Raw genomic sequence first — 27,549 nt, forward strand, 5'->3', positions numbered from 1 at the left:
ACTTAAGTCTTACTTAAGTTGTCCAAAAAAGCACTGTGTGCATTTTAAAATAAATGTAAATTATAATACATTTTTATTTTATTAATTCATTAACAATTTATTTATTATTCATTCAGTGTCTGAAAACATTACATTCAGTTCACACTAAGTACATTCTTTTAAAATATATTTGCCCTTAATAAGTAGCTCTTTTTAAAGTGTAAGTCTTTTCCCATTCCCACAAAGGACTGTAAAGATCCGACATCTGTAAAGATCATGAATTAAAAACATCATCATCTTAGCTTACTCTTGCCAAATCCAGTCCCCTGATTGTCATTCTTAATTAATCTGGAATTAATTATAAAGTTATTATAAAGATTAACATAAAGAACAACAGAATTATAAAGAACAATAGATTTGTTTTTAGGATAAAAAAAGGGCTTACTTGTACTCAAGGTTTGCTTTGGCCATTCAAAGAAAGCTTGCAACTTCATATTGTTACGTCATTAAATTCAGTATTAAATCCAATTTTATATATGATCAGTGCAAATATGGTGTCTTTTTGGCACATTACATTTGAATGCCGCCAAGGCACTAGACCCTACAATGCCAGTGGGTTTGTTTTCACTGAACTGGGAGGGTTTGAACCAACTCATGTATTTCACCAGCATGTTTATTTAAAACTACAACGCCTGTTCTTTTCTGCACTTAGTACAAACAGAACAGCCCTTGTTGAGGTAAAAAATGTATTCACTGACATCAGTTCCACATGTCAACCAAAGGTAATACCATTTTTAAAGAATGGAAAATCAGGCACAATAAAATCTTCAGATTATCATCATTATACAGAACAAGAAAAAAACTTTATCCATCATGGGATTTCGTGCCAAGTAGACCACGTAAAAGTCTTTTTAGTCCCAAAACATTTAAGAAATAATGCAAAGCAAGCAGTGCCTGAAGGTTGCATTGCTTACACTCCAGTAAACACTTACTGGACAAATCAACATGTTATATGAGTCAGACATTCCGTAAATAAATCAACCAATACACATAACATCCGGGCGAATAAAAGTAAACAGAGAAAATTCACACACAGGTCAAATCAAAACATGCAGTGGAAGTGTCATATCCCATCAGAAGCCAGTTCTATCTTGTTGCCCCAGTTATTGTGTTTTTGTACTGGGCAGTGGTCCTGAAACTGTAGTCTGGAGCCAGGTTGATACGGCGAATGTGGAGGTCATTAGCGAAAGCTCGCGCTCGCTGGTAGAAGAACAGCGAGAGTTCACGGTCCATGAGAAAGTTGTGGTAGATGGTGGCCAATCGAGTGCACAGCTCTAGCTGAGATCTCTTGTTGCCCAGATCCATAGCAGCAGCCAAGGCCAAGTGATAATAGCCGGCGGCGTCAAATGGGTCCTGGGATTCAGAGGGAGAGAAGGTTTTACAGTTTGATATACAGAGATCTGATTTTGTGTTTTATTCAGATTTCCATATTTCCTGAAGCATGTGAAGCACTGAAATACGACCCATGTGAATTGTGTATATCCGAGGAATTGAAATAAAGCTTACATGCGAGCAGCTCATGATCTGGTGTTTTTTTTTGGGTGCTTATAATGTGCATTTGCAAACGCAAATTACGACAACCATCTCACCGAATTTGTAATGAGAATCATTTATAAATCGGTTGTCAACAAAAGCGAAACCTAAACGTCAAAAGGCTTTCCACCAAAATTTTTAAACGTTTGAAAGCAAAGAAATTTAAATATCCAGAAATATTAGTTATTTAAGTAGTTTTTAATTCAACTGTTGTTCTTTAAATATACTGTTCATTAATTACTTGTTTTTTATTTTATTTTACAGTACATATATTAATGCAAGGGTAATATATTTCTTTATTGATTTATTTAATTGTATTTAAATAATAATAGAATAAAAAACATTATTTTGAATAATAATTCATATAATAATACTAAAAATGATAATTATTATTACTATTATTTATTGTTGTTGTTGTTATTATTATTGTCATAATGAATGAGAAAAAAACAGGTTTCCCTTCTTTTTTTGTCCTTAGCTGATGAGATGCCTGGATATACGATGTGCTTTATATATTTAAAATATATATTTGCATTCTGAATATGAGTACAATTATATTTTCTACTTTGAGTGGATGTGAATAAAAAAATAATTTATTCAGTATGTACTAAGACTGCCATCTTCTGGTTTATTTCAGATTTACTGCAAATCTGGAATTAAAAGTAATGTGTATTTGTTTTAAATAATATATCCTGTTCCAACTTAATATGTAGAGACAACTAAGTAAGCTACTAAATAAGTAACTACCGTAAGTACACTGATTTCCCAGAAAAGTGTAAATATATTGTAGTTTCAAAATATTTCACTGCTTATTTGAAGCAGGGGTGTGTTTCAAACGTGGTTCAAACGGCTTTTAGGAAACAGTCGTGACTAGCTAGTTAGCTTCTCCAACGATGTATCGTACAACTGCAGTTAAGTGGCGAGTTACGCCGTTCTTCAGGAAATGGCGTGAGTTTTTGAGCGGGACTAACTGTCTATAGAACCGATGGCAGATGTCCATAGCTTACCTTTACGTCATAGAAGATGATGTCTCCAAGCGTTTGGTAAACCCTGACATAGTACAGGGCTTCCTCGTCGTACTGCAGGGGTGAGGGACACAGGGACAGGGCTTTCAGAAAGTGGTGCTCTGCCATTTCAAACTGACCCACGCAATGGTACAAGGTGGCAAGGCGATGGAATGCCACGCGTTCATTTAAATGGTCAGCTGTAAGAAAATACACAGACAAACGAAAAAGACTGTTATTTGTCTCTCCTAAAGGCTTTCGGCTGTTAAAGGATAATTCCGGTTTAACACCTTGAGTCTATATTGTAGTTTGTTTTGGATGAACAAGAGTGGTGGACAACATTTTTTTGACAATGGTTCCTCTTTCGAGTTTTTGACTATAAAAGAATTGGCCATGGACCCATTTAACATTGGAGTCAATGGGCATGTCCGAAAATGTCATTAAAACAACCTTTAACATTAGTTTTCAAAACTGTGCAACTCAACTCACCGAGTGATTAGTGGTGTTAGTTGATGTTCCAGAAACAAAAAGTGTTGCGAAATACAGTTTCTGTCGTGTTTTATTCGTCATTTTGTAAAATCCCATTAAATTCTGTTGAAGGACTGAGTGCTCGTTAATATAAATGCGCTACCGGAAACGGAAAGGGGGCTGTTTACATTTGGTCGATGTAGTCTTTTTGCTCGCTTCCGTTTCTCATAAGGCTAGCGAGCAGAGCAACGGTTGAATATTGAATGTTGAAAGACGTGACCACTGACCAGTGGAATATAAAGTTGAACTCGACTGTGACCGTGAGTGTCCCGCGAGACATAAACATCAGTTAACGCCATCAAGTGGTCGGGAGTGTGCTAACGCTTCAGATTCAAATATTGAGCGAAAGTTACACGGTTGTGAAGTGTCTGAAAAAATAGTTCCACTATAGCAAAATAAACGGATTGGTATCATATATTGCGACGATATATTGTTTATAATCATCAACGAACACCACTAACCACTCTGTGAGTTTAACAGTTTTGTAAACGAACATTATTGGCTGTTTTAATGACATTTTCGGACATGCCCATTGACTCCAATGTTAAATGGGTCCATGGCCAATTCTATTATAGTCAAAAACTCGAGAGAAGAACCATTGTCAAAAAAATGTTGTCCACTACTCTTGTTCATCCAAAACAAACTACAATATAGACTCAAGGTGTTAAATACCGGAATTATCCTTTAACTGTTGTGAACATGAGTAGCATGTGTGCTGTATTCTCAAAAACAGACAGGCAGGAAGCCACAATTATAAAAGTATTGATCATTTAAAAAAGGTTGTGCAGAGCAGACGTGTTCACCTACCCAGACTCACGCTAATGTCTAATGCGGTTTGAGTGAACTCAATGGCCTCTGAACACTGTCCCAGCTGCAGAAGAAGCTCTGAAAGCTTGTTACACAGCCGAAGCTGAGAGCGCACACTGCTCGTCTTCACTGCGATGGGAAGGGCTCGGTCCTTAAAAACAGATACACACATTCTTAGCACAAACACAGTGAAGGATTATGATTGTGATGAATGTGTTCTAATAAGAAAACTACTGCAATAAAGTCAAAGGAAATTACAGGGACCTGACATTCACAGAGTGCAATAACAACACAGTGCGAAAGACCTCCCTCTTCCTCAACAATGTGTGCATGACCTACCCTGTAAAAACAGATGGCTTTCTCTCTGTCCTGTGAACTGTTGAAGAAAACATCCCCTGCTGCCTCCAACATCTCCAGGGCGAAGAGTGTGTCTCCTGTGCTCAAGGCCATGTCCTGGGCTACCTGTTACATTGAGGAAGTTCAAGCAATTTTACAGTTAGCATTATCATAGGAAATGGAACTTTGAGATGGCATGCAGTCAAATTGCTTGCGTCCCTATTGCGCGCACACACACACACACACACACACACCAAAAATGCTAAACAAAAAAAATATTTTAGCTTCTTCAAGTAGCCACGGCTCTGCACCAGTGTTGATATTTAACATAAAACGAAATAAAATATAAATGTTGTTGAAACAAACTTGAAGAAAACATCGTCTCATAAAACAATTCAGTTTGTTAAAGTATTAAAATGACTAAATCTAAAACTGAAATAAAAGTAAATTCACGCTAAATAGAAATATTCAACAAACAAACAACAAAAAAAACTAATTAAAACTGAAAATATAAAATATAAAAGTTCAAAATATGACCAATACTACAATCATAAATACTATTAAAATGACACTGTTCTGTCTGCACACTCTGAGGTGTATTCTGGGCGCTTGGTAGTAATTTGTGTTGTCACCATTATATATCTTAACCTTTTTGTAAGACTGTCAGTCAATGCATACAGACAAATTAGATGTATACAAAGATGTATACACTTAATCCTATTTAAATTTGATCAATATGTGTTCGCCCCCACATATACAGTAGTTAAAATCAAAGTAACTCCAAAGAATGCAGGGAAGGAGCGCTGAATGAAGGCAGTTGTCAGTCACCTGCACGTAGAGGTCCACTAGCTCCGTCTGTTGGAGGATGTGGTAAATCTTCCCTGACTGTAGCCAGGCATGAGCCTCCTTACGTTTCCTGCCCAAGTCGATGAAGATGCCCAGGCTCTGCTTGGTGTAATCTAAAGCAGCTCTGTTGGATCTGTGAGACGACATGACCAAGAATTTTAGCAAGGCTGTCTGAAGTCTTTTTAATAATATGTGATGTCTTACTGCCGGCAACTCATTATTACTGAAAGAACTTGGGGCTAAACCACCACTTTATTATATTTGAAAATCTTTAAGGAGTGGAAAAATGCCCTTTTCACAAGATGTAAAATAAGTCTCTGATGTCCTCAGAGTGTGTGTGTGAAGTTTTAGCTCAAAATACCCCACAGATGTTTTTATATAGCATGTTAAAGTTGTCACTTTTTGAGGGTGAGCAAAGACTCACTGTTTTTGTGTATGTCCCTTTAAATGCAAATGAGCTGCTGCTCCCAGCACAGGGGGCGGAGCTTGAAGAGCTTGTGTCCTTTTACCTCACACAGACATGCACTGAAAATTTCAAAAACTTTTAGCCTGTTATGTTCAAACCGAAGTCAGAATGATGGAGAGACTCGAGAATAGGTGACAACGTGTAGACAAAATTTCTGAATGGTTAGTTGATGAATTTATGTAGCTTATGTGTAGTTATCTTCTAGTCATTGATTAGCATATTCTGTCTTGGTAATCTATAAATAGCGTTACAGGGGGCCGGGTTTATGTAAATTTTAAGGTTGGTGATGTCACTAACCCGGGAGGAATGTTGTGTAGTCCCTACCAGCCGTTTGTTGTAGTCCTTAAAAAGCTATTTCTTTATAAGAAAATATCTCCCTTTGCTTTGAACTTTGAGCATCATAACTGTGCAGATATTGTTTATGCTCAAACAGCAACATTACACTCTAACTAAAGTTAGAAAAGTTTCATATTCAACCACCCCTTTAAACATTAAAATGAGAGTTTAATTGTAATGTAATTTCATCATTTACACACCCTCATGTCATCCCAAACCTTTCTTCTTTCTTCTGCAGAACACAAAAGAAGATATTTTGAAGAATGTTGGTAACCAGTTTTGGTGACCATTGACTTTTATTGTGATGACATTAAAACCAATTAATTTATGTTCCACAGAAGAAAGAAAGCCAATGGATTGACATGAAGTTATGACTGAATTTTCCATTTTACATGAACTATCCCTTGCTTTATCGTATTGCAATTACTGTCAATCTTTCTTAAATGTTGTCATGGGCAGGTCTCACTTCTCGGTGGCCAGGTTCAGGTACAGCTGGCTGATCTTCTCCAGTATCTCCCCCTCTAAGCTCTTGTCTCCTGTCCGCCGGAGAAGGTCCAGCTGGTGCTTGTTGTAGATGATACACTGGGCTTCGTCTGGACACACCTCTTCGTACAGCTGACACAAGTTACGTGTGGCTTGCAGCTGGCCTGTGGTCAAGCAAATAAGAATATCATTTTGAGCCATGAAGGTATAAGTCTGGTGACCAGCAAACCTGATAATAGACCATCCCAAAACTATAGTATGTACAATACTAAAATTTAAGAGAATTTATTTTATCCTTGTGAAACTGATTGGATCATGAAAATTGGGCATGTAGTGTAGCCAAGTGGTTGGAGGGGAAGGGCTGGAATAATTACTCCATTAGACATAGTCATAGCTCTTACATATTGTTGTCCTATTGTTAGTTGAACTGCTTCTACTGCTCTCCTCATTTGTAAGTCGCTTTGGAAGTGTCTGCTAAATTATTAAGTGTAAATGTAATGTAAATGAGAGCCGGAACAAGTTGCCAACTATTATACCCTTATGTCATTTCAATCCCATAAAGGAGCGGTAACACTACAGTTTCTGTTCCATTGACTTCCAATCATACGAATGCGAATGCATCAGACCGGAAACGCAAGCTAATGCGAAAAGTTTTGAAAACATTAAGACGGGTGACCAGTAGAATATCGGTACGTGGCGGGAACTCTTGGCTGAATTAAAAGAACTATATTTTTGCAGTTAAGTCAAAGTCTAGTGTGACCATAGCTTAAGACTTACATTGATCTACGGGCAGTCATGGCATAATGGGGGCAAGTTGTAGCCTAATGGTTAGAGAGTCAGACTGGTAACCCGAAGGTTGTGGGTTTGATTCTCAAATATTGGTTATCATACTCAGCCTTCACATGTCGCTTTAAAAACAGAACAAATAAAGAAACTTTTAATTAAACCTGAGAGATTTATGTCCCTCCATTGTAAGTCCATAACATCAAAACTTTGACTTTTCAAAAAGTTGGTCAAATAAATGTATGAAAAATATAATCCATATGAATAAAGCAGACATAATCCAAGACTTTAATCCAAGAGACACAATAACTTTACATGATTAACAGATTTAATTTAGGTTTTTACTCACACACTGTATAAACACTGATCAACGGACATACTACATTAAGCACATCATATGTTGCAAACAGCAGCTCAAACGTGCTTGCTTGACGTGCAAGAACCAATGAGGTGTGGGACGCACGCATTTTGGAGCTACCGTAAGAACCAATAAGCTTTATTCTCGCACATCAAGCAAGTACAATTGACCATATTTGATGTGCTCTATGTATGTGCGTTGATCAATGTTTATATTACATCTGTTCATCATAAAGTCATTGTGTCTTTTCAGAAGACTTGGATTAATACATTTGAATCATATGGATTACATTTACAAAGTCTTTATGAACTTTTTGAAGCATCACAGTTTAGATGGAATGGACTTTCTCAAGTCTTTTAGGTTCCATTAAAAACATCTTAAGATTAATGAAATTCTGATTGGTTTGGAATGAAATGAAATGAGGGTGTGTAAATGATTATAAAATGTCTGGGTGATCTAGCCTATTGCTTTAAGAAAGTAAATAGAGTAGGTTGTGATTTAATGTTGACTTTAAATACAATCAGAAACAAAAATCCAACTCTAATATCTCACTAAAGAGAAATTCTTACGTCAAGATGTTCTAAGGTTTCACTTCCACTAATACAGCTATGATAACACTTACTATCCATGTGATCGATGTACATGGCGGTCAGCAGGGCCCATTCGTAGTAGATCTTCCCATTCTCATGTTTTCCCTGGGAAATAAAGTGTCTCCCTAACTCAAGAAGCACTGAAATAAAACTGAGTTCATGCCCTTCATCCTCAAGCTCAGAGAACAGCTCCACGGACTGAGTGAGGTATTCTCCTGCCAATCTTTTTGCCTTGATTTGCAAACACATGAATCCACAGTTGGCCAACGCTATGGCCCAGTTATGCCTGTCCTCAAACTCCTCGCATATCTCGATTGCAGCCCGGTAACTCTCAGCCGCCTGTCGGATGTCCGCTGAATGTCTGTATGAAATGGCCCGCATGTTGTAAACCACACCTTCCAGTTGTGTCGTACAGTGCTCTGGGAGTGACGACAGGACAGCATCCAGCACTTCCAGAGCGGTGCCGGGTTGCTGGTTGCAGATGTACAGCCACGCCATCCAAATGAGAGCAGCCGTAGTGTCTGACTGGCCAACGCTGGACATGCTGCTGTGGTCGAGGACGGTTAGCATGTAGCGAACAGCTCTCTCGGGCAAGCTGTGTCTATGGAAGAGCCATGACAAGCACAGAGCGTGGACATGACCCAGCGCAGGCTCCTGGCCGGGGGACACTAAAGCAGTGGCACGGGTAAGGTATGGAGCCACTTGTGTCGGGATGGCCACTCCATACAGCTCTGATGCGTTTTCCATCAACAGAGAGACACCACAAAGACAGTGTGAAGCGGTGGCTCCTACCTGTGAAAGAGAATGCATAAATCAATGCACAAATCAATTTATTTTAATTTGATTCATTGATTCAATTTTTTATTCATTCATTTTAGTCCAATTTAAAGGTGCATAGCGCAAGATTCTGAGTTTTTGCAGAACTATGCCACCTCTAGCGGCAAGCGAAACTGCAGCCAGAGATGTGCACAAAAGTTTTCTTTTTTTTATCTTACGTGGAGTTTGCGTTGGTGTTTGAAATGAACTACAAGCAGGTCTCTTACAATCCATCTTCTACGGAGAATGCCGGCGAATACACAAACCTGCCAGACATAGCTATGTGAGCGTGCCGTGAACGCGCATGAAGTCATGCCCAGTCTAAAATTCCGGCCCGAATCCCTCTTATCTATTTTACTTTACAGGATTATAGAGACAATCTCAGTGATCAGAGAAGGGCTCATTCAGCCCATCAGGCAATTGTTTAAGCATGTATGGGTTAGAAAACGGGTGTTTTTAACATGAAAAGTTGCTTAATGCACCTTTAATGCACTTTTTGTTGTATTAATTAATTAACTATTTAATTCAATTAAATAAAATGTATCACATTGTTTTTTTTAGTTATATTAAATTATTTTTTATTCAATTTTAATTTAGACTGTGAAAGAGTGCCTTTTACCTGTAAGAGAGAATGGAATAATGCACAAATCAATTAATTTTATTATTAATTAATTATTTACTTTTTTTTTTATTCATTTTCAAATTAAATGTTAATTTATTAAATAAACTTAAATAATTGTAATAATCAACATTTGTTTAATTATTTAATTTAATGAAATAAAATGTAATCATTTTTATTTACATTGATTTTTATTCATTTTTAAAAATAAATATTTTTTTTCTGACACGATGGCTGCGACCTGTGATCGGATAAATGCACAAATGTATTAATTTATTTTAATATGATTTATTTACTTATTTATTTTTATTTAAATTAATTTTTCAATTGAATAAACATTTATTTAATTGTATTAATTAGCTTTGAATTTAATTCATATATATATACATACATTTATATATATATATACACACACACACACACATTTATATATATATATACATTTTTATAACATTTCATTTCATTAATTTAAATATATATATATAATATTTAGTAGGGCTGTAACGATTAATCGCAATTAATCGAAATCCAAAATAAAAGTTTGTGTTTACATAATATATGTGTGTGTATTGTGTATAATTATTTTGTATATATAAATACACACACATGCATGTATATATTTGAGAAATATTTGCATTTATATACTGCATATATATTTGTATATGATTTATATTATATATAAATATAATTATTTTATATATTAATAACACATTTTTATTAAATATATACATGCATGTGTGTGTATTTATATATACAAAATAATTATACACAATACACACACATTTATGTAGTAAACAAACTTTTATTTTGGATTTCGATTAATCGCGATTAATCGTTACAGCCCTAATATTTAGAGTTCTCTCTGAAAACACTATCAGGTAGCACTGACCTGAAGTGATGCTCGCCGTGCGCAGCTTTCAGCCAAACGTGGCAGACTCTGTTCGCTGTAGAGTCGTGCTAACACCAGGAAAACATGGCTCACTGTCTCATCACACGCTTCGGGAACCTCGTCAGCAAGGATCAAAAGCCTTTCGATGAATGGGATTGCACTCATGCTGTCTTTAAGCTTCAGGTGGAGCTTTGCCAGGATGAAGCAGGCTCGGGCCTCGGCAGGCTGATTCTTGGCCAGGATGGCCTTTTTTAATACATACTTTAATAACTCAGGGTCCTCACAGCCAAACAAACAATCAGGGACAGCCATCAACAAAGCAGACAAGCGCTCTGACAAAGTGAAAAATTTGTCATGGTTCTTCTGTGTTAGGTAGATGAGTGCCAGGTTGGAGTAAATGGTGGAAAGCAGAAACATGTCTGTGAAACAATCCCTGGGCACATTCAAGGCTTCCTCATAATACACCCGAGCTTGAGAGAACTTTGACCTCCCTGCACAAAGCTGTCCCAGAAGAAAACAGATTCGGCTCTGCGCCCACGAGACGTGCTTCTTTCGTGCCAATTCTCGGGCTACGCCTAAATACGCCACTATATCCTCCTCATCAGAGTGACCCTCGAAATGTGAGATGAGGAATTCTGGGTAAGCGCAGTACAGGAGCATGAACTCAGGCTGGTGGTCACGACTGCTCAAGAATGAGAGGAGAGCATGAGGTCCATCTGGACTGGTGCTGTCCTGCTCAGAGAGGACAGAAAAACGAGGGGTTTCCCGGGATTCCTCTGTATCATTAGTTTCTATCTCTATCTGGTGCTTGATGCTGACTGATGAATCATCCTGTCTTTGAGTCTCATCGACCTCACTCAAAATGTGGATGACTTTCTGTTTTAGATTGTTCACTTCTTGAGTCTTGTCTGAAGACAAAGAATAACATAATGTATATATTTTTCAATGAAATTAAACAAACAGATCATTATTTTATTAAGCCCATATTTAAGGGATAGTTCACCCAAAACTGAAAATGTCATCATTTACTCACCATCATGTTGTTCCAAACCTGTATGAGTTTCTTTCTTCTGTTGAATACAGAAGATATTTTAAAGAATTTTGGTAACCAGAGAGTTGACGGCACCCATTGACTTCCATAGTAGGAAAAAAAAATGATATGGAAGTCAACTATGGTTGACAAAATACTTCAAAATATCTTATTTTGTATTCAACAGAAGAAAGAAACTCATACAGATTTGGAACAACATGAGTAAATAAATGATGACAAAAATGATGAACTATCCCTTTAATTAAAAAATGGATGGATGAATGGGCTTACTTTGAACTGGTCCTGGAATTTCTTTCGCCAGATCTGTGGTATTTAAAACAAACATTTGTTAAAGGACATATTTAGAGAAATGGACATTTCCTGTCACGGTACTTCATTTCGTTACTCTTTAGCGCCTCAAGTGGCTGAATTAACGTTAAACACTTCAGGTGCTTAGTTTCTAGAACGGCTGACGAAAACGACACATCTTTGTAAGTTCAAATATGTAGTGAACCTGTCTGTGTGGATTCTGTGTGTAATTTATATGTGAATATGAACCACCAACAAGGTTTAAAAGAAAAATCTAAAGTATTATTTTCTCACTACGGGCACAAAAGTGTTGTTTCAATGAGCCCCGTGGGACGCGACAACATGCGTCTGCTTTTAGTGATAATGTCGTTCTGTTTTAGCATTAAAAACAGCTGGACAGTGTGGCACAGATGTCGAAGACACACAAGAAGGCAGGCAGCGAGTCTGGGAAGATTGTTTCAGCTCCACGATGGGAAGAACCTCAAGGTAAAACCGCAGGGCAGACACGACACGCGGCAGATGAAGCGACAATAACATGCGCACGAACACACTTCTGTTTGCATTAATTTACAATTGTATGGAAGTAAAATAATGCCAAATGTTTTTGAAACAAAAAGCCTGTTGAATTGCACTACTTGAAAAAAATATGCATTGCATTAACCATGCTTGCATTTTAATGCATTGTATTTTAGGACTTGCATTTTTTTATTGCCTCAAATTCAACATGGTTGAATATTTAAGCTGTGAATATTTCAATTCAAAACATTTCAAACACATTTTCATTATTAAAAATTCAATAATCCATATTCACCTTTCATATTTCAATTCCAAAATATTCAAACGGTTTAAAAATACAACCTTTAATATTCAACAGGGAATTTTCAGTCCATTTTATTTCGCGTGTTGGGTCCGAGTCCACCTTTGTCGAGTCCGAGTCGAGTCCAAGTCCTTAACAACCGAGTACAAGTCCAAGTCCGAGTCCAAAGAGGGTCGAGTCGGACTTGAGTCCGAGTCCTTAACATCCGAGTCCGAGTCGAGTCCGGCCGAGTCCACAAAGATTTAAATGATTTGAAATTGACCTTTCACAAAGACCCGCCCCTCTTGGTTACTGTTGCTACGTCCGACAAGCCATTCCTCTCTCACTCCACATGTTCTCGGTCGGAGCAAAGAGGACACTAACAATGTGCCAACAGACAGAGCAGGGTACTTTTGGTTTGAAATAAAGTCTCAGCTTTCAATTTTTTTAATTTTTATGAAATTCAAACGATAAATACTGTTTTGTGGTGCTTTAATGTGTAGGCCTCAGTTCAAGCAGCACGTGAACTGATAATCTCTTCTAGTTATAGCACAAATTTCTAAAAAAGAAATCAATACACACTATTTTTCAAGTTCAAGTCCACTGCCTTTAATCTACTAACTGATTTGGTTTGTTTGTCGAACAAAAATGGCGTGTATCTGCATTATAATTGGTCAGATCACCTGCCAATCAAATCCCGGCGAAAGGTCTCAACACTGAGCTCTTAAATTAATATTTTAAACCTTACAAAATGATTGCAATGTATAGTTACAGTCATACGTTTACCTATTGTACATCTTTTAGAATCTGCAAGGTTATGCTTAATAATGCAACACGATGCATTAAGAGCCAGGGGTAAACTTTTGAGCAAGATGATGATGTTTAAATTTTTCTTATTGTGTTGTACATGCTAATATCTTATTTAGCCTCTGAAGGGTTGGACTAAATTAATGAATGCATTTTTAAACAAATAAGACCAATTTACACCAATGATCCAGTTCAAAAGTTTACACCTCTTGACTCTTAACGGATGCTTCCTTCTTGTGCATCACTAAATGTTTGCAGGGTTTGTAATAGTTGTGTATGAGTCCCTCAGTTGTCACCAGTGTGAAAGTATGGATCTTACAATCATAGTCACTGCTAGTAAGGAGTCAAATATGCAGAAGATGCTGGAAAAGCAAAGAATGTGCAGGAGCTGGATGATTTTTCCTCAACCATTAAAAAAAAAAGAAAAAGAAAAAAAAGTTGTGGATCATTCAGGTAATGACACAATATTAAAATCGAGCCTATGTAATTGGTCTTTATTTTGTGTTTGTATTTTATTTAGGCTATTAAACATCTGTCATGTGAAAAAGATTTTTCAGGGCAGTATAGAAACAATGTGTATGATCCGTCTTATTAAAAAACATATAAAAATAACATTTTGGAGATTCTGCAAGGAGTATGTAAACTTATGACTAAAGTATAAATGCAACAAAAATGATAACATTATTAGACGCCAAAATGTTGCTATGGTTAACACGTTCTTATGTTGCTATGTGTCAAATCATCGCAATTTCATGACTCAAAGGACAAAAATTAAGTGGATTCAATCCCACATTTAAATGCAGTTATCACTCTTTATAATTTACAGTGTGAACGTAACCACTGCTCCTCTAGAAGTATGAAAAACAAAACTATTTAGATTGTCAACAGCGCTCCCTTTAAGCCATCACTTACCGCGTTCGGCACTCTCCCTAAAACTCTCGTCATAAACACTGACTGAAGTTGTCCGCACTGCACAGTGAATATCTTATTTATATTGCGTCTAGATCTCGAGAGACTTTGTTGTTTATGAGGGGATTTGCGAAAGGATAAAGCTCGTGCTGATTCTAAACATACATTTTGAGCGAATTATTCGCATGCGGACTCTAAAACGCCTCTGATTTGCCACTGATTTTATGCACTTAACTGTGATTGGCTACAATGCTCAACGCTGAAACAACGTTGTTTCGTTTCGTTTTTAAATAAAAAAAATTCACAAAATTTCGTTTTGTGTCATCCAGTGCCCGGACTCGACTGGACTCGGACATTTTTCCGAGTCTAAAATGTCCCGAGTCCGTGTCAAGTCCGAGTACAAATTCATTCGAGTGCGTGACAAGTCCGAGTCCATTCAAAATTGGACTCGAGACCGGACTCGAGTCCGAGTCCGAGTTCGAGTACCCCAACTCTAAAAATTCGCTTCCTCAAATTCAGTGGTTCAAATTCGACAGTAAATTCAACATTGACATCCAGGAACTGCAGGAAAAGCAGTAGACTACCGAGCATAATCTCCACCTGCTGTTATTCGGCCTCACCAGCAGGGGGCGCAAGCGCGTGTTGTTGACGAAGAGGAGAGCAACAGTTAATTCATAAAAACCCGTTAATAGAAATGTAAGTGTATTTGTGATTATTACGAGTGCTGTTTTTACAGCTGAGATTATAATGTTATTCCCCCGATGCTGATGTACAGATCAAATGTTACATTTGAAGTAGACATATATTTCTCTTGGTTGTTTAGTTGCCTTAACATTATATCACTGCGATGTGCTGCAGTAGCCTAGTGTTTCCCTCAATACTTCAGGGTTGCTGGACATATAAAACGCTCAACGTAGCGTGGACTAGTAGATATAAAAGACCAAACTCGCACTTTAGGCTGTAAGTAGGACTACTATGTGGTTACGGGCAGCAGACGGACTCAGAATCATATGAATTTAACGCGCAAAGTTTCACGCAGTTTGTTTGTGTGTGTGTTTTGCTAATACAATAATAAATCATAAATCAGATGTGTACAGTAACATTACGATGTCCAGCTATCAAAAATATAGTGGCCTAGGTCTACATTGGGTTTCATTTGTCGTTTAATGAGATCTAATATGTTTTCAGTGCCGAGAATTTTCCTATGGAATTTTGAAATGAATAGATCCGACTAATTTACAAATGTACTTTAATGGTCGAGTGGTAGAACTTTAGCCATGAGGGTCAGAAGTTCTGGGTTCGAATCCGCACTCGTATAGTTTTTTTTCCTCATCAAAACCGATTATGTTTATCAGTGGTTGTATATCAAGCTGGGACACTTGTGTGCAGTTTGTTTTGTGATTTCACCGGAACGAGAGTCTCCGCAACTGATTGAAGCGCGTCTGAGTGAAGAGTGTTCGCGAGCCACATACTCTATCCGCACCAGCACCACTGATCGCAGTGGCAATGAGCACTTGATTTCATACACATTTCAGCGCTAGATCGCCTCTTGTTTAACAAACGAACTAAATGAATGCTCTGCTGGTTAACTGGAGTTGTTTTATTTCGGCTGTTTGTACATCCGTGCTGCGAGGTGGGGACAATATACCTGGCAGAAAGTGGTGGGACATATCCCACCCGCATTATGCATAAAGTTGGCTTGACATTGGACTTTCGCACATTTAGGGACCGTCTCTAAAATTACATTCATCATTACACACGTTTCTAACTTCAATAGCAAACTTCAACTTATCAAAAATATAAAAGGTATGCATGTGTATCATGCCTGACGTACCAGTTTTCTGTAAGTCATTCTCTCCCAATGCTATTGAAGTTAGAAACGTGTGTACCAATGTCGTGTGTAACTTTAGAGACGGTCCCTAAATGTGCGAATGTCTAATGCATAGACTGTAAAAAAATGGTCTAATGTCAAGCCAACTTTATGCCATATCACAGGGAAAATTGGCGTGATACCTTGCGGGTTAATTTCATCTTTAGTCTGCTGCCCGTAGCCATATAGTACCTATACAGCCTTCTCAATAAAGTGCGAGTTTGCTCTTTTATATCACTATTAGTCCATTAAGCTATACGTTAAGCGTTTTATATGTCCAGCAACCCTGAAGTATTGAGGGAAACACTAGGCTACTGCAGCGCATCGCAGTGATATAATGTTAAGGCAACTAAACAACCAAGAGAAATATATGTCTACTTCAAATGTAACATTTGATCTGTACATCAGCATCGGGGGAATAACATTATAATCTCAGCTGTAAAAACAGCTCTCGTAATAATCACAAATACACTTACATTTCTATTAACGGGTTTTTATGAATGAACTGTTGCTCTCCTCTTCGTCAACAACACGCGCTTGCGCCCCCTGCTGGTGAGGCCGAATAACAGCAGGTGGAGATTATGCTCGGTAGTCTACTGCTTTTCCTGCAGTTCCTGGATGTCAATGTTGAATTTACTGTCGAATTTGAACCACTGAATTTGAGGAAGCGAATTTTTAAAGCGAAATAAAATGGACTGAAAATTCCCTGTTGAATATTAAAGGTTGTATTTTTAAACCGTTTGAATATTTTGGAATTGAAATATGAAAGGTGAATATGGATTATTGAATTTTTAATAATGAAAATGTGTTTGAAATGTTTTGAATTGAAATATTCACAGCTTAAATATTCAACCATGTTGAATTTGAGGCAATAAAAAAATGCAAGTCCTAAAATACAATGCATTAAAATGCAAGCATGGTTAATGCAATGCATATTTTTTTCAAGTAGTGCAATTCAACAGGCTTTTTGTTTCAAAAACATTTGGCATTATTTTACTTCCATACAATTGCCTTAATTTTTACCTGTTTCATAGATTTCTGTAACCCTGACAAACTGCTGTTGTGCCCCTATGACCCACATCATCTGATCCGGGCCTGCCGGTTCCCCTACCACCTCATCAAATGCAGGAAGGTGTGTGTGTGTGTGTGTGCAAAAAAACTCCACAATCATAAAGTTACAGTACAGCCAAACTCTTAAATGCATCTCCACAATGTTCAGCAATACGAATAAGGTATCATTAGACCATTTTAGGCGTAAGTTTGCTGTGTATTTTTGTAATCCGTATACTTTTTCTTATATAATTTTTAACATGGGTAAAAAATTTAAGTTAATTTAATTAATTAATAAAAAAACATTTCAAATCTAACAACGATGGTGTGTCAATGTAGCATAATAAACTAACCTGTTATTTTTTTATTTCTTGCATCTGTTTAACACCGCTAACTCAACTAGCAAATGTCCAAGGGCATCACAAGATGACTTTGAAGGGATAGTTCACCCAAAAATGAAAATGACCCCATGATTTATGGAAGAAAATCATATTGAATTGAGTGTCTGATAGATGTCTGTGATCTTAATATTATTTGTAGAATCACCCTGAATTGATCAGTGAATTATGGACATGTCCATTCAATGCACGCCACTTGATGAGAAAAGATGAGCTGTCCCATCACATCTTAACCTGTGTGGACCGATGCTCTGTTATGGAGACCTACGGTAAGATCTGTTTTACCATTTCAGCTTCAATATTGGACTCCTGCAGACACACCCCATGCATAATGAATCTGACATTCAGTTGTACACTGAACTGATCTCAGTCTCCTTTGCAATGTTAAAAGTAGCCAGTGAGAAGACTGATAGCAAGTTTCAAATCCCAGTGAGCACCTGGACTGCACCCGCGTGTGATGAAGACTGGGATGAAGGTAAGACTCTGACCCATATCCTGAGTTAAAGTCACCATGAAATCAAAATTCACACTACTTTTTTTCCCTTTTTTTTATGGACTATTGCCGTATTTATTATAATTGATTTATCCGTGCACGTCTTTATTTTTTTTTAATTCACATGCCCTCGTAATCTTTAATCAAAACAACTTCGCTAATATTTTTGATGGTACAAAATGTGCAACAATTTGTTTGTATGATGTAATTACAAACTTTAACATCTGATCATGTATGCGTCTTACAGAAGTGGACAAGCATGCAACCGCAGCGCCATCTTTTGTCAGGGATGTGTCCAAATCGCTTCCTCATGACAGGTCAGTGTAGAGCAGGGGTTCTCAAATCATTATCTGCAAAGTTTAGCTCCAACCTTGATCAAAGTCACCTATAACTGTATGTAAATATGCCTGTTTTCAGTAATCCTGAAGACCAGGGTTGTGCGAATTCTCCTTGCATTAGGCTAGTACACTAATATAGTTTACTTGGAGTGATTGAAAATGAAGAAGGGCTGCTGCTTTTGCATAGACACACATCACGATAATGAACATGTACGATAATGTTATTGTGGGCACTTCAAAATACCGTGAATAATTATTTATTACGAATTACTGCATTTTAAGAATACTTTTCCCATCAACTGGGTAAAATGCACCACACAGCTGTATCCTCCATCTAAGAGGCATGTGTGCAAAAAAGCCCAACATGGATGAGAAGCAATGTTTCGAACAGCCATTCAGATTTTTGTATTCGCAATGGTGTTCATCGCAGCACCAAATACTTAGACTTAATAGGCTATTTATTTTCAACATTTTAATCTTTATTTAGGCTACAACATGCCCTAGATATTGATCGAAAATGTTCTGATTCTTTATTATTCTTCGGTAACACTTTACAATAAGGCTCCATTAGTTAGCATCATTTAATTAATTAGTTAGCATAAACGGACAATGAAAAATACTTCTAAAGCATTTATTAATCTTAATTTCAACATATAATAACACATTATTAAAACGAGCTACTGTAACATGTCTGAACTAACAATGTTTTTATTTTTATTAACTAAAGAATAATATCTTCTGTAACAAATTTAGCTATTGCTCATTGTTAATGTTAGTTAATGCATTAACTAACTTGAGACTTTAATCTGTTCAAAATATTTGTTTGCGTTATTATTTTTTGTGTATTGCTTTATTGTATTTAAATGTTCAGAGTTCTTTTTGTTCTAAGAAAGAAAAAGTTATTAAACCTAGTTAAAGTATGACAACACTTATTTCAATATTGTGATAATACCGTATACCATGATAAAAGCTTCAGCAATTATCGCAACATGAAAATTGTATACCGTCACATGCCTACTTTTGCATAGTTTGTGCTTGCTGTTTAATAATTATTTCAAACTTCGCAAACTAGCAGCTCCAGTAGTAAGATCTGTCATGGAAACTAGCATGAATAAACCTTAACTAAACAATTTAATAATCAATTAAAAAGGAATGTATACCTGTATAATATTACGCTATAGCCACATTAGACCAGCGGTTTGGAAAATGGATGGATGAACATCCATCCTCGAGACATGATAATTAATTTGGCCTGACCATCACAGTGCATTATGGGTATTCTCTAGCCGTTGAGCATACATCGGTTGTACACTCGTTATTGCAGTGCATTGGGGGATTGAATGAGTGCACTTGATAACATCCACTATGGCTTCGGACATCACTAAATGGCTGTCCCCTCAAATAGTGCCCTATTTAAGGGTATAGGGGGCGATTTCGGACAAGGCTCTTGATTAGCTTTATCAGGTGTGTTTGGTGTGTTTGGAGTGTTGGAGCAAAACTCTGCAGGAAAGTGAAACTCGAGGCCCAGAGATAAGAACCCCTGATGTACAGCTAACAACATTACTGAGGCTGTGTCTCATTTTGAAGGCTGCGTCCTCCGGAGGTCGCATTTGTCGTAGGACTGTTGTTCCTTGTGAAGCATAAAGAGTTGTAATTTCTTAATGACTTTGTATGTAATGGTTTCTTCACTGAAATGAGGCAGCTTCAATGACATACAGTATGTGGCCGACAAATGCGACCTCCAGTGAGCAGCTTGAATCATATGCCAGAGGTTCCTAACTCTGGTCAGATAAAAGAGTGTGTTACTGTAGATAAGAGAGACATTAAAAATGTGCAGTGTTGGGGGTTACTCCAGGACCAGGGTTGGGAACCACTGTAATATACAATAGCATTAAGACTTCTGGTTAATGTAGTTGGTAATTGACCATCATTTTGATCAGATTGGCTGAATATTACAGCAAAACAACAGAATCATGACCTGCTCATCTCTCTTTATATTAGGGAGAACAACTGCATTTCCAGAAATGCGATGTCTGGTCTCAGGGCGCCACGAATTCTTCCCTGGACGAGCAGCTCCAGTGATTTTTGAGCTTTTTAATACATCCACCATGTCAAGACTACTATTTTTAATTTACAATGTATACTGATAGTTTTGGTTGCTTGCTTTGGCATTTTATTGTATAGGTCACTAGTTCTTGCAGTGATAAATTAGTTTCCTAATCTTTAGTTCAGTTTCCCAAAGGTGGAACAATAGTGGTGGTTTAGGTTCTGTTTACACCACACAAAAGAAACGCTTACGACCAGGATATTTACAAGACTTTAGTTAGACGTGTTTTGTGTTGTCATAGTTGCTTTGTGCCTGTAATTCTACCTCTGTGGTCTCTTAGGAATGCCATCCTTTTTGTCCTTGGCAAATGCTTATCAGAGAGCAGATACTGTGGTAAAAGCAAATAAAACTGAATTTATAAATGTTAAGATTCAAAAACCTGTGAGCCTTACCAAGTTTGTAGTTTGTGCCAACATCACTCTGGCATATTTTCTTCAATAAAGAAATAGTCTCCTCTTTAATTTTGTCCTGATCCAAGGTCATAATTTGTCTGTCCTCGTCTTTCAAGAATATGCCAGATGATCTATAATGTAAGCACAAGATGAAGTTATCTTGTTGAACTGTTGAACAGTTGAACTGTTACATTTTAAACATTCTACTAAGTAACTGCAACTTCATGTCAACTAACTCTCATTAGAGTATTAGGAGACTGTTAAGTGTTAGGGTTTGGGTTAGTAGAATAAGTTGACATATAGTTGCAAAGTAACTTAGTCAGTAGAATGTTTGTTGGGGGAGCATCACAATAAATTGTTAGCATATATACTAAAAATTAGAATATCGTGAAAAAGTTCATTCATTTCAGTAATTCAACTTATAAGAAATTAGAATATTGTGAAAAGGTTTTCATAAGCTGTAAGCCATAATCATCAAAATTATAACAAAAAAGGCTTGAAATCTCACTTTGCATGGAATGAGTCTATATAATATATTCATTTCACCTTATAAGTTGAATTACTGAAATTAATGAACTTTTGCACAATATTCTAATTGTTCGAGTTTCACCTGTAATGCAGCTTTAATGAGAGTCAGTTGACATTGTAGTTGATAAATAAAGTGTTACCAAAGTCAGACAGAAAACAAACTTCTTAAAAATCACACAAGCACTTACTCACAAAATGAACCGGTTGCTTTGACCAGGTTGGTTTTAACGAGTCCAATATCCCCAGTTTTCTCCGATTTTCCCATAAACCATTCAAAACAGGCCACCAGCAGGCCCAGGATGATGATGCGTTCACCAGCCTGGAAACTCAGTTCATCTGGCCCGTCGGCGTCGTACTCCTCTGTGGTCTCGCAGACCCCTACTGCTGTGAGAGACATTGTTACAATTGTGGTAGAGTTCGTTAAGTGGACTGGGATGATGACAATGCCGCATTATGAAAAAAATGTAATTACTAAAATAAAATATCTACAGTTTTAAGCCTCAAAAATCCCATTGAGTTATATACGGTAACATATCAACCTTCTACATGAATAAATCTGAGTAGAGCCTTCAGATTTTTTTATCCTCTATAATTTTCTAATCATTATTATTTCTTGCTCTACTTTCTATTCTTATACAATTATGGTATTCTTAATCCTCAAGGATTGCAAGTGACAAATATAATGTGCATGTCTAAGAAATAAGGTTGCTGTTATAAATATCAGTCACATTTTCATGTTCCATGCGATTTTGTGATATTGTTTATTTTATGTCCAACCTCAATACTTTCAGTTGTCTTGTACATCATATGCCATTTAGTTTTTAGTATCTTTAGTATCTTATATATTTAGTATGATAGTTGTCGAAATTAAAATAAATGAATACTATTATTCTGAAAAGATGTATTCAATTGATCAGAAGTGGCAGTCAAGACGTTTACATTGAATGTCTCAAATGAAGGCTGTTCTCAAATTAAACTCTCTTCATTCAAGAATCTTGAAAAAAATATCACAGTTTCCACAAAAATATTACGCAGCACAACTGTTTTCAACATTGATAATAAGAAAGGTTTCTCAAGCTCCAAATCATCTTATCAGACTGATTTCTAGAGTGTCATGTGACACAAGACTGGAGTAATGATGCTGAAAATTCAGCTTTGCCATCACTGGAATAAAAAAAAAGTCCACATTATTTCACAATATAAGTGTTTTACTGTATTTATAATCAAATAAAAGCACCTTTATGCGCATAAAAGACTTCTTTCAAAAGCATACCGACCCCAATATTTTGAACGGTAATGTATACAAAATACAATTATTTAAACGTTTTCTCACCAATCTGTAACGGAAGGTCACTAGTGTCCTTTCCACCACCCACTAATACAGTCTCTGGGCAGGACTTTAGAAACCACCTTGGGAAGTAAAGACAATTCATCGTTCTTAGCTCTGGGTGCTCTGTTGATTTTTGACAATAAGTTCAAGTGAAATTCAGAAGATGACACGTACTCATGAAAGGGTATGACTGGCTCCAGAGCTGGTTTCGGCTTGGTTCCTCTAGACCCATCTGCCAGTGAAAGCACTGTCCAGCCTGACCCTAGGAATGGAGGCTCAAACAGGGCGATATCCCCCTTCTCCAAATAAAGGTCGCTACCTGACGTAGAGCTATCAAACATCTGATTCGCTGTGCAGCATCCAAAGAAAGACCCTCAAAAGTAAACAATACAGTTTTATTATAAATAACAGTGAAATTCACTCATACATCCGTGTGCCAATCCATTTCTGTAATCAAATACTATAGCTTTAATCGCATTCATATTAAGCATGTTCAAGCAATATGTATTACCTTCTTGCATTAGAAAGCCTTTATACATCAGATTTAGTGTCTCCTCTTTAATTGAGATCTCAATTCCTGAATGCTGATCAAGGGAGATTAACCAGAACTCCTGGTCCATGAGAAGATTTTCCATACACTGACCCAAGAAGCCTGGTGGAAATTACAAATTTGGTATATGTCATATGAGATATTTAGCTTATAGACACTACTGGTCAATTGTTTGGAGTCATCAATATTTTTTTGAATGATTTCTAAAGTATCGTGTGAGACTGAAGACTGGAGTAATGGAGTATCACAGGAATAAATTACATATTAAAATAGATTTTGAAATAATAGTTCAAAATATTAAGTTTTTAATGTATTTTTGATCAAATAAATGTAGCCTTGGTAAGCATAAGAGACTTTGAATGGACAATAACTGCCATTATTAATCAAACCAGTATGATACAACAGTATATCCGAGACACTGAAATAAGAACAGACCCATTCTGTGGTATGTGCTGAACTTCCATATTTCTTCAAGGGTTTTAAACGTGATAAATATAGTCCTTTCCCCACTGTTGATGGATACAAAGTGAGCGGACAGTTCCTGCAAGACAGGGAGACCCGTATGTTAAATCTAACTATTTAAGGTGTTGAATATTTGATGTCTTCCAAATAGGGATGCCCATACAGAGATTAAGGTCATGACCCCTGAGAGGTCAGCTTCCAGCACACACAGCTTCCTGCAGAGCACTTCCTGTGTGCCCTCATCGGCAGGAAGTCCATCTGGCCCCTCCACCAAAGCCAGCTGCATAGCCAACACTGCAACAGGAAACATACGCAACATTATACCACTGCATCCAACACTAACAGATCAGCCTCCACATGGAAAACATTTCAGTCAGCTCTAGTAAATGTGTATGGAAAAATGATTTAGCTGCTGATGTGAGGAGGATAGTCAGTTAATATAAGGTGGCATAAACCAAGCTGGCCTTTACACTGCTGTAAATTCCAGGTTTAGTTCGTCTATAGTCAGTTATAATAAAAAAAACATTCATTTCTAGAGCAATATTCATGGTTCAATCTACAGTTTTGATTTAGAATTGTACCATAGTCATGTGATGTTTCACTGCTGTGTTTAACAGAGAGGGTTAATAAGTGACAGTCAATGGGCTTTTTAAAGTCCAAGGTATGATCTCTAAAAGTTACTTTTTTTTTAGGAGTGTCACCAGAGCAGGTCAGAGGTCCATTAAATGGATAGATCACCAAACAATTCAAATTCTGTCATCATTTACCCTTCTGTGAAACATAAAGTTATTTTGAGGAATGTCTCAGGCTGCATGCGAAATCGCATATTTCCCTACTAGCAGGCGAATAACAGTATGTGAAAGAGTTTATCCGAATTAACAGCGTTTCCAAAACAGTATAGGCGAAAAGATGGCAGATGACTTGCTACTTCTAACGAGACTCCTAAGTGTGCATCCGATGGACAGTTTGCCATCCCATGAGGCCACGGGGAGAGAATCTGGGAATGGCAGTGAAGCCACGCAACCGACTCTGATCACATGACAATGACAACATGGCAAATGCAGTTGTATTACATTAACAAAACTCACATTCATAATAAACATAAACATACTTTTTAGTGGTCGCAAATTATAGGGGAAGTAACACCTTTTGTTTGAGCATCGATAACTTAGTGGTTGTTAGTGCAAATCTCTCAAAATATGATACATGGTAGCCACATTTGTCAGCATATTACACTTGGACATGTACAACACAATCACAGGTTACAATGAGAACTGATTTGCTGAAATAAGATCCACACAATCTACAGTAAATATATGCAAGGATGTTATTGGATAACAAAGAATGAACAGTTTTGAATAAAGTGAACAATTTAAAGTAACAAAAAACATTGTCTTGTACTTCTTTAAGGACTTTAAATTTAGCATATAAACAATTGCAGTTTGTGTTTGTACTGGATGGAAATGCAGAGATTCATACAAATGCATAAATTCTACAAATGTGCACAAATCAGATCGTATGTGCTCAATTGGGGTGGCTAATGTTTTGATCCGATAAGAAGACGTACATAAATGATGGAAACATATTTACTTAATAAATCCCTCAGTGCGCAACATAAAACTCATTTGATTTTGTTTTACCAGGGGATGTGATTTATAACTGGAATCCCCTAAAAGCCATAACTTAGCTAACTTTTTTAGCATGTGGGTTTGAAGTTAGCATGAGTGCAAAGCATCAAATTAAACTAGAAAAACTATGCAAGTCAAATACCGGTAACTGTATCTACAATTCTATGATTGCTAGGCAAACATTTTTTTTTTATCTTGATACAAGAAATTTTACTTTCTTCCTGAAAATCAGTTTTTTGGTCACAAAATGTACAATGTAGCGCAGTAACAATGTGAGCTCATAAAGGTGATGTGAGTGTTTGATATTGATGACATCCCCATAGCTCTTTTCTGACTTGTCAAACTGACAGTGTTACATCACTCCCCGGTCTCCCCCTATTCAAAAGTATACCACCTACTCGGGGAGTATGCGATTTCGGACACAGCCTCAGTGTCTGTACCAACTCTTCAGAATAATATCTTCCTTTGTGTTCCAGTAAGTCATACAGGTTTGGGACGACATTTTAACGTGTACATTTATCTTGTATCAGAGTACACTGACAGATTACTGCCAACTCTGCAGTTTATCCACATAGTTAAGTTTTTTAAAGATCCCTAAATCTCGTCTAAAGTCCAAAGGGGATCGTGCCTTTTCAGTTTCTGCACCCCGCCTCAGGAATAACCTGCCTTCGCATATTAGATTATTGTGTTATTATTAGGTAAATGAAGGTCATTTACACAATAAACATGATTTATTCCCATCAGCCATAGTGTATTAAATTAGTTTTAAAAAGGAACCCCATTTTGTATATGGAGAGCTGGAGTTACCTGTTGGTATATTATCATCAGAAGCTCCTGAAGTTCCTTTGACACTTCCTCTTGAGGTTTTATAATCTGAAAAAAAATGTGCACACTCGCTTAATCTTGACCCTGATGTGGATGAATGATACAATGATGTGGATCATTTCTGTTCCTTATTCACTATAAGCGTGTTAAGGAATTTTATATATATATATAGGCCTACATCCGACTTTCAGAAATACTGTGGTGAAGTCTACATTTAAACTTAAACTATTAATTATAACTTAATTATGTATACATGAGACTATATAAGGACATAAATAAATAACTAATGTTAGCCATGGCTTATTTAGGGATATGGAAACATGCATGACAACTAATTATGATATTTGATGTTTTATTACCACAAAACATCACATAATCTATAAAGTAATTTGGTAATTTTGTGTTTGTGCTGTTGTTTGAAACATTTTAAGAGAGAGAGAGAGAGAGAGAGAGAGAGAGAGAGAGAGAGAGAGAGAGAGAGAGACATTTTTTTTACATAAATAAAAAATTTTTAATTGAGAAATCGTCATAAAAGACAATTAAATTGGCCTTGATTTCCATAATAGAGGTTGTTATTTTTTTTAATCCATTATCAGTCTCAGTGTGACCAAGTTTATTATTATATCAGGATCAAGTTACGGTTTCAGAAGGAACACATACAATACGAATGTAATATAGGAATGTAAATTTGTTAAGAATTATTTTTTTCCCCGTTTAATTCTCGGTTGTGCTGCTCAAGCCCCTACCTTTAAATGAAGACTCCATAATACTATCCCGTTCATTGTGTGTGTACTCATTCGACTGCTCTCTACGTATCGTCCGAATTCTGTCCGGATCGGACCCTACGTCGTTCCCGGTTTTGGACGAGTTTCTACGAGCAGCGGCTGACATCCCGTCAGAGTTCCGAATGACTGCGCGAGTGCGCGCTCTGCTCTCGGTCACGCGCTCAACGCACTGACACCATATAAAAGCGCACAGGTGGCAGAACTGATTTTAAGACCGTGTTACATCATTACAAGACTGCTGTGAGTGACTCCTGTTGTCCTTCTTAATGGTGACTGGTTCTTAGACAGTGAACCTCCTGAAAAACGTCTTGAAAACAGAGGCAACAGGTCCATCTCACGCCTGTCGGAGGTGTGTTATGTGATTTTGGCAAGTTTTTCAAAATAAATGTGACCTTGACACGTTTTAGCAAAAGTTAATAATCACATGCTGAGTAAACAATAAGTTTAAAGAAGCAATGTATTGCTGGGGGTCTGTATGAGTGTAAACGTGTGTTTTGGATGAACTCAAA

General features: G+C 37.0%; 2 protein-coding genes across 4 annotated transcripts; one reads left to right on the forward strand and one right to left on the reverse strand.

The window, feature by feature from the left end:
- Nucleotides 1-29: 29 nt before the first annotated feature.
- On the reverse strand, nucleotides 30-27,146 carry sh3tc1 (SH3 domain and tetratricopeptide repeats 1; the record flags this gene model as incomplete). 2 transcript variants are annotated; one of them, XM_079587100.1, is made up of 18 exons in its annotated part: nucleotides 30-1,392; nucleotides 2,580-2,776; nucleotides 3,912-4,062; nucleotides 4,251-4,373; nucleotides 5,076-5,226; nucleotides 6,362-6,542; nucleotides 8,142-8,901; nucleotides 10,434-11,341; nucleotides 11,755-11,787; nucleotides 20,933-21,063; nucleotides 21,649-21,844; nucleotides 22,794-22,870; nucleotides 22,965-23,163; nucleotides 23,302-23,442; nucleotides 23,776-23,881; nucleotides 23,966-24,096; nucleotides 26,238-26,303; nucleotides 27,002-27,146. In XM_079587100.1, 18 exons carry the CDS (start codon nucleotides 27,144-27,146, stop codon nucleotides 1,126-1,128), a joined length of 3,963 nt encoding a protein of 1,320 aa, XP_079443226.1. In that variant the 3' UTR covers nucleotides 30-1,125. The 2 variants fall into 2 exon arrangements, with proteins under 2 accessions (XP_079443226.1, XP_079443227.1); XM_079587101.1 differs by lacking the exon at nucleotides 30-1,392 and having other exon boundaries at nucleotides 2,635-2,776; nucleotides 3,922-4,062.
- Nucleotides 11,718-21,121, forward strand: LOC306985175 (gametocyte-specific factor 1). 2 transcript variants are annotated; one of them, XM_079587122.1, is made up of 7 exons: nucleotides 11,718-11,954; nucleotides 12,153-12,258; nucleotides 17,189-17,286; nucleotides 17,745-17,871; nucleotides 17,997-18,077; nucleotides 18,343-18,412; nucleotides 20,435-21,067. In XM_079587122.1, the coding sequence occupies exons 2-7, from the start codon at nucleotides 12,183-12,185 to the stop codon at nucleotides 20,520-20,522; spliced, it is 540 nt and encodes a 179-aa protein (XP_079443248.1). In that variant the 5' UTR covers nucleotides 11,718-11,954; nucleotides 12,153-12,182; the 3' UTR covers nucleotides 20,523-21,067. The 2 variants fall into 2 exon arrangements, with proteins under 2 accessions (XP_079443248.1, XP_079443247.1); XM_079587121.1 differs by having other exon boundaries at nucleotides 11,807-11,954; nucleotides 17,994-18,077; nucleotides 20,435-21,121.
- Nucleotides 27,147-27,549: the final 403 nt, after the last annotated feature.

Source organism: Phoxinus phoxinus (assembly GCF_949152265.1).
Source record: "Phoxinus phoxinus genome assembly, chromosome: 2".
In the NCBI taxonomy this organism is placed as follows: domain Eukaryota; kingdom Metazoa; phylum Chordata; class Actinopteri; order Cypriniformes; family Leuciscidae; genus Phoxinus; species Phoxinus phoxinus.